The sequence below is a fragment of the Trichechus manatus genome, unplaced genomic scaffold (genome assembly GCF_000243295.1).
Source record: "Trichechus manatus latirostris isolate Lorelei unplaced genomic scaffold, TriManLat1.0 scaffold00143, whole genome shotgun sequence".
Classification (NCBI taxonomy): domain Eukaryota; kingdom Metazoa; phylum Chordata; class Mammalia; order Sirenia; family Trichechidae; genus Trichechus; species Trichechus manatus.
Genome location: NW_004444079.1, coordinates 2,521,453 through 2,531,689, shown reverse-complemented (window position 1 = coordinate 2,531,689; position 10,237 = coordinate 2,521,453). Strand labels below are relative to the sequence as shown.

Sequence of the window (10,237 nt, the reverse complement as noted above, 5' to 3'; positions counted from 1 at the left end):
CGTCGGGGGCGGGTACTGCTGACTGTACTTCCGGGGCGGGGCTGTAGGGAAGGGGCGGAATCGGAATCCTGGAGGGGTCGCGGAAGCAATGGCGATCTTCAGTGTGTATGTGGTGAACAAAGCTGGCGGCCTGATTTACCAGTTGGACAGCTACGCGCCACGGGCTGAGGCTGAGAAAACGTTCAGTTACCCGCTCGATCTACTGCTCAAGCTACACGACGAGCGTGTGCTGGTTGCCTTCGGCCAGCGCGACGGCATCCGGGGTGGGCTAGGCTTGGGTCCGGGAGGCGGAGCCCGGGGCTGGTGTGTCTGTGCGGGGTGAGGGCTGGAGCGGGGTCTTTGTCCCCTGCGGCTTCGCTGACCCTTAGTCTCACCTCTGCAGTGGGCCACGCAGTGCTGGCTATCAATGGAATGGACGTGAACGGCAAGTACACGGCCGACGGGAAAGAGGTGCTGGAGTACCTAGGCAACCCTGCTAATTTCCCGGTGTCCATTCGATTCGGCCGACCCCGCCTCACCTCCAATGAGAAACTCATGCTGGCTTCCATGTTCCACTCGTAAGTCCCCCAACCCTGGTGGCCTGCACTTGACCCTTCGACTGGCTGGATTTGTGTGTTTCTGTGGGCAGAGTCTCCTGAGCGACAGTGCTTACCTTTCTCTACCTCCTCGTAAATTGTCGGATTCTTGTGTTGTGAAAAGACAAAAAGAATTGCTCCGGTGTAGCTAAGTTTTAGATAGTACTGGACAGTGGGATCTTTCTTAAGCCAGCTTCTCTTCTCAGAACCTTAGTTTCTTCATCTTTAACGTAAGGCAGTTGAACTAAATGGTCTTTAAAAGAGCTTTTCCTGATCTCAACTCTGGTATGAGATGTGCTCGGGTATGCATAGCCACGAAGTAAACATGGCACGTATTCCCAGAGTGTTAATTTTCCCCAAAGTTTTTAATGAGGAATGTTTCTATAGCAAAGTATGTAATACGAAACATGCAGACTGCCCCAGGCAGTAACTGCGAGGGTCACCTCAGTGGAAGTTTGAAAACATTCCTCCCTGACAGCAGTCGGGTGTGTACTCAGTGTTGCCTCCTTTGCATGCAGGCTCTTTGCCATCGGCTCCCAGCTGTCTCCTGAACAGGGCAGCTCAGGCATTGAGATGCTGGAGACAGACACATTCAAACTGCACTGCTTTCAGACATTGACAGGTATGCATCTCCACATAGTCCAGAGGGATGCGGTGGGCAGGTTGGAGGAAGGGATGGGCCAAAGACAGCTTTGGTAAGGGGGGTGGGGAGTGGTGTCAGCTTTTCCTGGGGCAATTGTTACAGACACATTTATTTGTTTTGTGAATCCAAAGCAAATACTTGTTTTGTGAATCCAAAGCAAATATTTGTTTTGAAGCCAATTTTGTCCACATCACCCAGCATGCTCAGCCCTGGATATCCTGCACTCAGATAAAACTCACCTTAATGTTGTCTCATGCTGCACGCGTTTTGGAAGGTGGTGTGTTGTTCCAAAATGAAATTTGAAAGCTAAATGGAAGTGGCCTTTGGATCATAGGTGTCACTGCTTCAGTCCCTCAATGCAGATAATTGAAAACTGCCTGAGTTTGCCCCATGCTCGTCAGTGTTTCTGCTGAGGGTCCCTAAAAATAAAAACCAAGCCTGTTGCCATCAAGTTGATTCTGACTCATGGCAACCCCGTGTGTTACAGAGTTGAACTGCTCCATAGGGCTTTCTTGGCTATAATCTTTACGGAAGCAGATTGCCAGGCCTTTCTTCCACAGTGCCACTATGTTCGAACTGCCAACCTTTAGGTTAGTACATGAGTGCAAACTGTGCCACCTGAGGGTCCCTAAGACTGTCTAAAAGTGACAGAGCTAGATCTTAAAGCCTCTTCTCTCAGCTGTTGAGAAGTCACTTTACTTCTCTGATCTCAGCTATAGACACAAAGTTCTGCTTTTCCGGCTTTATGTAGCAATAAGAATAAAATGAAAATGGGCTTCTGAAAGTGTTGTACAAGTAGTACAGGATATCATTATCTGCTGCATTCTCCACCCTTTGTAACCATCCTCTGCCCCTCTCCAGGGATCAAGTTTGTGGTGCTGGCAGATCCTAGGCAAGCTGGCATAGATTCTCTTCTTCGAAAGATTTATGAGATTTACTCAGACTATGCCCTCAAGAATCCATTCTACTCCCTGGAAATGCCCATCAGGTAGGTGGCCAAACACCCCAGCTCCCGGCCAAAGCCTCCTTGCCCCTCCTCCAGCCCCTGGGTGCTCTTCTCCAAGTAGAGTATTACTTCAGTAAAACAAAAAGCGACCAGGTATTTTTTTGTTTGTTTTTTTTGAGAAACCAAAGATTTTCCCTGGGGTTCGTGTCCTTTTTCGGGCAGAGTTTCCACCGGCCTTGCTTCTGTACCCTAAATGGGGAGAGAGCATCAGACCTCATACTTTTTTCTTATTTGTGCCTCTTGGGTCTGGCTTAGGTGTGAGCTGTTTGACCAGAACCTGAAGCTAGCCCTGGAGGTGGCAGAAAAGGCTGGGACTTTTGGACCTGGGTCATAGGCTGAACCTGCAACAGACCCCAAAATTCTGGAAGTCTACAGTCGGGGCCCTGCTGTTCCCACTTCAGTGGCGCTCCTAACAGTCTTGTTAGTGCACATGGAAATGGGTGGATGCTGAACCTGGTGACACATACTGATCCCTGAGCCTTAATACCCTGCTCTCTTCCCTCCTGTATATATCGTGCTCCTACTTCCTAACTTTGTACAGATTTATTTATGGAGGAGGTAGGCCTATGAATGCTATAATAAACATTTCTTTGACCTCAGTATTTGCTGTGTTAATTGATGGTTTTGGGAAAAGGCACTGACTGGGAGACAGGGCTGGTAAGGGAATTCTGGGAAGATAAGACATTCTGTTCTATTAGAAAACAAAATAAATACAAGTTGATTGAATGAACATAGGACTTTGAGTCATGAGCCTTGGATCTAGTCCCAGAATTGCTGATCACTTCCTGGGGTCATGATGATAGTAATAATCATAATGGAACATTTATCAAATGCTTTCAGCTAGGCTTTCCTGCTCTATCTCCCTTAACTCACTGTAACTCCAAAGACTACGATCTGTTATAGACAGGAGATTTAGCAGGGTACAAACTCTGTGCCTCAGAGTCAGAGCCTAAGTGCATCCAGACTTCCTGACTACACTGTTAGCAAACCACTGTTATACTGCCTCTGTCTCTCAGTTTATTTAACCTGCCTGAAACCCAAAAAACCCATTTCTATTAGGTTGATTCAGACATCTAGCAACCCTACAGGGCAGAGTAGAACTGCCCCATAGGGTTTCCAAGGCTGTATGTAATCTTTACGGGAGCAGACTACCACATCTTTCTCCTGTGGAGTGGCTGGTGGGCTTGGACCACTAACCTTTAGGTTGGCAGCCAAGCACTTTAACCACTGCATCACCAGGGCTCCTTGCCTGAAACCCAGTAGCTTCTGAGATGAGGGCAGAGGAGTCATGAGCTTAAAGGAGGACTGCAGGAGTCTGTCTACACTTCAGTTTCCCCATTCCAGGGAAGTGGAGTCTCTCTTTTCAGGTGGAAAGAGCAGGTACCAAAAGTATTTTCCAGAGCTATCTTTGGCTCGTACTACCTCTTTCTCAAAGAATGAATTACTGACAGTGTTTAGTATCAAATCTAGTTTTAATATTCTAGAACAAGTCTTTGTACTCTGCCACCCTTACCCCGCTATTGTACCAGGGTAATAGTGGGAGTGCTGGCCTGGAGTCTGAGGTATTGGCAATAGTTGCCTACTGCTGAGAGGCCTTGGGACAGAAGTCGTGAACCATTAGTGCCCTGCAGCTGCAGGAGTGGCCACACCCCTGATGGGGTTGGGGTGAGATGGAGACAATGCAGGACCCAGTAGAGGGAGAAGGGTGTAAGAGACTCCCTGACTACAGGGGTGTCCCATTTGGAAGCAGGAAGTAGGAGCTAATGGAGTCCAGGAACAAAGGGTATCTTTTAAATACAGCATAGGATGGGGAGCTGGGACCTCATTAGCCTCTGATAACTTCCAGTGTCACCTGGGCAAGGGAAGGAATGGAAAAGGGAAGTCAGAGGTTCAGTGCAAACCAGAGCAGCTACCCCTGCCCCTACCCTTTGCCGGCTTGGAAAGGCCACAGGTGAGAGAAGATGCCGCAGAGTCTGCATCCTCTTCACTCAGCCTTTGACACTCGGCCCATCTTGGTGCGGATGTTTCGTAGGAGGAAGAAGACAGCTGTGCTGGCTGCACAGATCACTTCAGCCACCCAGAAGGCTGTGCTCCAGCTGTAGCGCTTGGCAATGGTGCTGAAAGGCCACCCAGCCAGAAAGCCGCCCACTGTCAGGAAGGAGAGAAAGAGCCTGAACCGTTTGTGAGGTGACAGCCAGTGAGGCCTGCTCCAGCCTCTCGCTGGCCTGTGTGCAAAGCACAAGTGGGGGCAAGAGAGAGACTGGCATCTACAGACTCACTTACCATTGGCCATGAGTCCCACTATGGCATGGGAGGTGCCACACAAGTTGGGAGGGGCACTCTCGTTGGCTATCACTCCAAACAAGGCAATGGGACCGTACGAGGAGAAACCAAACACAGCTCCCAACACCAGGATCCAGAGCTGTAGGGGTAGTGCAGGGTGGCTTCAGAGTCTGAAAAGCCTGCCTACCCACCCCTGCCAGAGGAGAGAATGCTTGGTCCCTAGGAACAACTAATAGTAGTAAAGGCACAGTAAGTGATCCCTCACCCCACTCCCCAGTACAATTGACAACACAGAGCTAGAGGAGCGGGTGCCATACTGAGCCAGCCCAAGGGCCTGCGTGGTAGCTGAAGGAGGTATGGTCATCCCACAGAGTTACATGCTGTCTGTTCCCAGAATTTATGTGAGCTGAATTGGCTAAGGCAAGGCAGAGGAAGTAGGACAAAGGTAAGACAGACCAGGAGAAAAAACAGATAAAGAGGGCACCTCGTGTTCCATAAAGCCTGTGAGTTCAGCGAGAGGGTGCAGAGCCAGAGTCCAGAAAGCAACATCCTAGAGGAGCACAGGGAAGAGAACAAAACCAGGCCCAGAAATGGAGAAGGGGAAGCAGAGTACAGAGGAAAGGAACTGAGGTAAAAACAGAACTGAAAGGGAAATCTGAGCAACAGAAAAGGACTGGGCCACACTGGAGCCCAGGGAGAGGGAGACCAAGAGTCAGTGGCCCTTGCTTTTCCTCTGTGTGCCTTGCCCTGGGCCAGCACTTGTCATTTACCTTGGGGGAGTCAGTGGTCACAGTTACCCGGAAGAGGTACATGGACACGGTCATGCCAGCCATCATGAACAGCAGTAGCCCATGGCGAGGGTTCCCGTAGATGGATGGCCCCGCCTATGGATCCAGTCCCCAGTATGTGAGGCCCTAGGAGCAGGGCAGAGAACCCCTGCCCCTGGACTCCAACACAGCAGGGCCTTGCTGACAGGTCTTTGGCAATCCCACCACAGTTCTTGGCCCGCGGAATCTCTGGGAGGCCCTGGGACTGCTCATTATGTTCTGAGGCCAAACTCCACAATATCCCTTCCTCCACCTTGGGGCAGGCTTGGGACACGTGCTGGGGAGCTGCTCCCAGTCCCTCCCCTGCCCTGGTTTTCCTGGGGCTGTGAAGGAGCCTATAGCTAGGCTGAGAGAAATTCTGGCTTTCCTTGACATTAATTAAAACCCTTTCCCCAAGAGCCTTATCATCTATATCCCTGGGAAAGGTAAGAGTAGCCCGGAATCATTGCCACCTCATCCAGCCTAAACCAGCATATGCCAATCTGCCTGTGCCCCAGGGCTCCCACCTCTCTGGTGCCTGCCCCAGACATGCTGGGAAGATTCAAAGGGACCCTGCACCTTCCTGTCCCTTCTGCACACTCACCTTTGCCATAGCCCGGTCTGACAGGTAGCCAGCTGCGATGCTGCCTACAAGGCCCCCAACCTCCAGGGCACTCATGTAGGAGCTACCTGCAGTGGGCAGTTGTGGTGGGAAGAAGGAAGGGAAGGGTGGAAGTGTTACATATTGGAGTTATCCCAGATTGGTTGAAACCCAGAGAGGTACATGGGTCCCCAAGGGTGACTAGCCACAGCTGCCTGCACAGTACCCAGCCTCAGGGAGAGAAAGGGAATATAGGGAAGCAGGGCCTGAATTTCCCTTCCCCTGCCTTGGATCCTGCTCTCCATAGCCACCCCTGCCCCAGCACTTGTCTTACCCACGAGGGCTGACTGTCCTTTCTCTTGGATAAGGAAGAACTGGCCCCAGTCAGTACAGCAGGTCTTTACCCCAAACACTACGAGGTAGCCAGTGGAGAGCACCCACAGGTAGGGGGACAGCAGCAGCTCCTGTAGGGTGCTGTCCTTCTTCACGGAGCCTGGAGGTAGGAGGCCAGGCCTCAGGCACTGCTTCCTACTGTCCTGCCCCCACCTCAGCCCCCACCATTCATTAACCAGCCAGAGGGGCAGAGTCCATCAGCACAGCAAGGATCAGCATGAAGGGTTTCCCCTCAACCTCACTGCTCCCCTCCCACAAGCCTCAATCAATGAAAGAGAAACTGAGGACCAGGGTGGAAGGAGACACCCCAGCCACTTAAGCTTAGGATGCTGTCCAGGACAGGAAAGTCTGGCTGTTGTGAGGCAGCACTTGGTGGCTCTGCCACTTGCCTGCTACTTTACGGCCTCTTGGGATGGAATTTTATTTATTACTCCCCCCATCACCACTCCTCCTCCTCCATCCATTGGATAGCATGGGGCCAGGCACAGAGCCAGTCCTCCACAAAAATCTGCAAATGACTGACGAATGAAGGTGCCCCAATGATGACCCTGGGAGGGGCGCACTCACCCTTCTTGCGCTTGGAGGGGGTGGGGTCCACGTTGCGGAGTCCAACATCAGCAGGTTCGTTGTGAATGAGCAGGAGACAGAGGAAGGAGACAACCACACACAGTGCCCCAGACAGGGCCAGCGTGCTGCGCCAACTATAGCTCTGGGCGAGGATGGTTGCCAGAATTGGGCCCAGCCCTCCAGCCAGGTTCATGCTGGTTGACAGGATGGCCCACCAAGTGCCGAACTGAGATGGCTCAAACCACTGTGGGGCACAGAGGGACAGAGTAGGTGCCCAGCCTCCAGCTCATGCTGACGCTGGGGTCAGGTGGGGCAGACCCAGAAGATCACATTACAGGGATGAGGGAGAGGGAGCTTCTTGGCAGGGCCCATTCCCTCATCTGCCACCTGATCCCACCACTCTCAGGCTCCTAAAATATCTGACAAGCAATAGGAACTGGACTGAAACTCCAAGGAACCTGCTATGTATGGGTTGGTGGCGGAAGTGGCAGGTAAGGAAGAGTATACCCCCATGCTCCTTAGGTATCCCCCATGCCAATCTAAACAGGCTCTTTGGAAACAGACACCTTCCGCAGGATCTTCCCACATGGGGGCCAGCCCAGCCCTTGTGCCAGGCCATTGAGGAACCAGAGCGCAGCGAAGACGGGCACCGTGGAGCTCCAAGAAAAGACGACGTTGACCAGGCCAACCAGGAGCAGCCCAGAGGAGAAGAGCCAGCGAGCGCTCATCTGGTCAGACAGCACCCCGCTCACAAACTTGCTGATGGCGTACGCTGCAGACTGGCTGCTGGTGATGAGCCCTGCAGGGGAGGGGAGCAGGGAGTAGGACACCTGGGGGGTTAGGGCAGGGGGCACAGGAGGGGTGGAGGAAGGCATGGGGTCAGGTGTATAGAGGTGCCCAGCAGGGTAACACAGGTTCCTTCCAAGAGGAACAGGAAAAGCCTGTGCTGGAATCCTGACACTCGTTCATGGGCCCCACTCCCTCTCCCCGCCTCACCACCAGCACTAGTCCCAGGCTGACCATGATTTTTCGGCCTCTTGGAGAGTTCCAGCTGTAGCTGCCAGGAGACCAGAAGGAAGCAGGACAGGACAGCTCCCCTCCCTGGGATTTGTATATGCCTAATTGTCCACCTCACCCTGGATGCCAACCAGGGCCTCTGGCAGTTCTGTTGCCCCACTTCTGAACATGGGGCAAAGGACTGGAGCCAGGGACCTTGTTCCTCCTAAAGAGTAGTAGCCTGCTAGGCACATGAAGTCATTGTGCCAACTCCTCAGTGCTCAGTACTCACAATGTCAGTGGCCAGCACTCACCCCACAGCCTTAGCATGCACCCACACAGGTGTGGAAACCATGCTCAGAACCCCCTAAACATACCCAGAATAAACAGTGCCTCTGAGGGCACGTGAGGGTCACAGGTACACACACCAGATAAGCAGCGCTCCTCAGTCATGCATAGATCATACTCATAGTCCTTCTGCAAGACACAGATCACAGAACCTCTTCACTCAGCACATGCCACCACTGTGCACAGATATCCACACACACTACATGCCTGTACACACCACAGTGCCACAAACACCCCGATGCATCCTTACAGATTCAGTGTCCCTGGGCCACCACCCTGCCCTTCTCCTTAGGGCTCACCCAAGTCATCCTTGTCCAGAGGGATCTCCTCCACCAACGAAGGCATGACAAAGGAGAAGGTCTTGCGGTTGAAGTAGTACAGGCTGTAGCCCCCAAACATGGCCGAGAAGATCACAGTGCGATAGTAGCCATAGCCCTGGGCAGCCATGGTGGAAGAGAGCAGGCCCTACTGGCCAGGACGCCGAGCCTCTGACCACAGCCCCTGCTTGCCGGCTCTCTCGGTGCCCAAATCAGCTGAGTAAGGTCTTTTCTTCTCCCTCCTCCACCCAGGCTCTCAGGCTCCCTTTATAGCCACCTTCTGGACAATCATTAAGCCTGGGGCTGTTCCTAGGGAACCCTGTGTCCTGAGGGAGAAAAGACAACAGATTACTGACAGCCAAACTGTGGGGGCTGGAGAGGTCACAGAAGGAGGCAGTGCCTGTGAGCCAAGCCAGCACCCTGTATCCCCAGGATTTCTGCTTCTTCCATGTCCACCTGCCTGTGAAACTAGCTGTGATTAAAGGTTCAACCTAATTACTTTTGTCTTCCATGAGCCCAGGGGAGGCAGGCGTGGGGGTGAGTGGAGCTACCCTCTCCAGCCCTGCTCCCTCAGTCACTGTACCTTCTCATGACATTGAGGGCTTACAGCACTAGGTGCTAGGTTAGTTGTCTACACACACACACAGAATCAGACATAAAGACACACAGCCCCAACAACCCTACTTCCAAGTCTTCTAGAACAGACCTCACCCCGTAACTCCCAATGCTTAGCACACAATGGGGTCCAACTAGTGCTTCTTGAATGATAGTTGCGTAATTGTAAACAAGGGGAAACTCCCCCAGGTCAGGCCCCACAGTGTCACACAGAAAGTCCCAGTCAGGGCTGGGGTCATTAAGAGGCTATTCAGAGCTGCCTCTGGTTCCCATTATCCTGCTAGGCCAGTGTGGGCTCCCTGCCTGGCTGGTTGGGGGCTGCAAGGTCTGACGGCCAACGTGAGGGGCGGTGGCAGGGGCTGCAACCAGAAACTGGACGGCCGGGAGGCAGAAGGGTGCACCGGCTGACTTCAGGAGACAATGCCGTACCGCTCTTCTTCCCAGGGAGGGCCCTGGCAGCATACTCCCACTTCTTCCGCTCCATTATGAAAGCAACTGGAGCAGAAGGCGGAGGCGCAAGCCGAGCAGGGGCCCGCACGTAGTCTCCCGGAGGCCGCCCGCTTCTGGCAGCCGAACGGCTCAGCCTGGCCGCCAAAGACCGGCAGCGAGAAGGGGAAGGACGGAGAGAGGTGGCGGCTCTCGGCACCTGCCCAGCTCCCGTGTCCTCAAGCTACCCAGGACAACCGACTCTGAGGCTGGGGACAGACAGGGACCTGGGGTACAGGAGCTGGAGAGAGTGGAGACGGCAGGACTGGTGCGATAGAAAGCAGGAAGGTGCGCTGGCCACCGGTAGCGCCTCGGCGGCTCCCAGACCAGGGAACGGGCCTCCTACCCCGGAAGAGGCAGCTGCAGAAATAGCTCCGGATGATACTCGGAAGTTGGGGTTCGCGGACAGCTGAGCCCGCAGTGCTGAGGCTCCCCCTCCAGCCCCGCCCCCAGGGGATGCCCCTCCCCCGCATGCCGCCCCTACCTGAACGGAGGCGGGAGCCCGAATAGAATGGGGCGGGGCGGGGCGAGGAGGTGTGGCGGGCGCATGCGCCCTGGGTGGAGGCGGGGCCTCCGCCTGCACCTTAGCGTCTTTGCGAGC

General features: G+C 53.7%; 2 protein-coding genes across 2 annotated transcripts; one reads left to right on the top strand and one right to left on the bottom strand.

The window, feature by feature from the left end:
- The first annotated feature begins 3 nt into the window (after positions 1–3).
- On the top strand, positions 4–2,831 carry TRAPPC4 (trafficking protein particle complex subunit 4). Its single transcript, XM_004385645.1, has 5 exons — positions 4–263; positions 383–557; positions 1,094–1,197; positions 2,080–2,206; positions 2,480–2,831. The coding sequence occupies exons 1-5, from the start codon at positions 89–91 to the stop codon at positions 2,556–2,558; spliced, it is 660 nt and encodes a 219-aa protein (XP_004385702.1). The 5' UTR covers positions 4–88; the 3' UTR covers positions 2,559–2,831.
- Positions 2,832–3,444: 613 nt separating this feature from the next.
- Positions 3,445–9,994, bottom strand: SLC37A4 (solute carrier family 37 member 4). The gene is made up of 10 exons (XM_004385642.2): positions 9,864–9,994; positions 8,518–8,861; positions 7,441–7,673; positions 6,875–7,118; positions 6,249–6,407; positions 5,918–6,003; positions 5,278–5,391; positions 4,992–5,057; positions 4,508–4,646; positions 3,445–4,372 (listed from the first exon to the last, which is right to left on the bottom strand). The coding sequence occupies exons 2-10, from the start codon at positions 8,663–8,665 to the stop codon at positions 4,209–4,211; spliced, it is 1,353 nt and encodes a 450-aa protein (XP_004385699.1). The 5' UTR covers positions 8,666–8,861; positions 9,864–9,994; the 3' UTR covers positions 3,445–4,208.
- Between the last annotated feature and the right edge of the window lie 243 nt (positions 9,995–10,237).

Bases quoted from the DNA above. Each gene is read 5' to 3' on its own strand.
- SLC37A4 (XM_004385642.2), bottom strand. From the start codon at position 8,665: ATGGCTGCCCAGGGCTATGGCTACTATCGCACTGTGATCTTCTCGGCC. The intron at 5,392-5,917 runs GTGAGTGTGCAG...CTGGATCCATAG, and splicing joins CAGACCGGGCTATGGCAAAG to GCGGGGCCATCCATCTACGG. The intron at 4,647-4,991 runs GTGCCCTCTTTA...CTACCCCTACAG, and splicing joins CAGGCTTTATGGAACACGAG to CTCTGGATCCTGGTGTTGGG.
- TRAPPC4 (XM_004385645.1), top strand. From the start codon at position 89: ATGGCGATCTTCAGTGTGTATGTGGTGAACAAAGCTGGCGGCCTGATT. The intron at 1,198-2,079 runs GTATGCATCTCC...GCCCCTCTCCAG, and splicing joins CTGCTTTCAGACATTGACAG to GGATCAAGTTTGTGGTGCTG. The intron at 2,207-2,479 runs GTAGGTGGCCAA...GGTCTGGCTTAG, and splicing joins TCCCTGGAAATGCCCATCAG to GTGTGAGCTGTTTGACCAGA.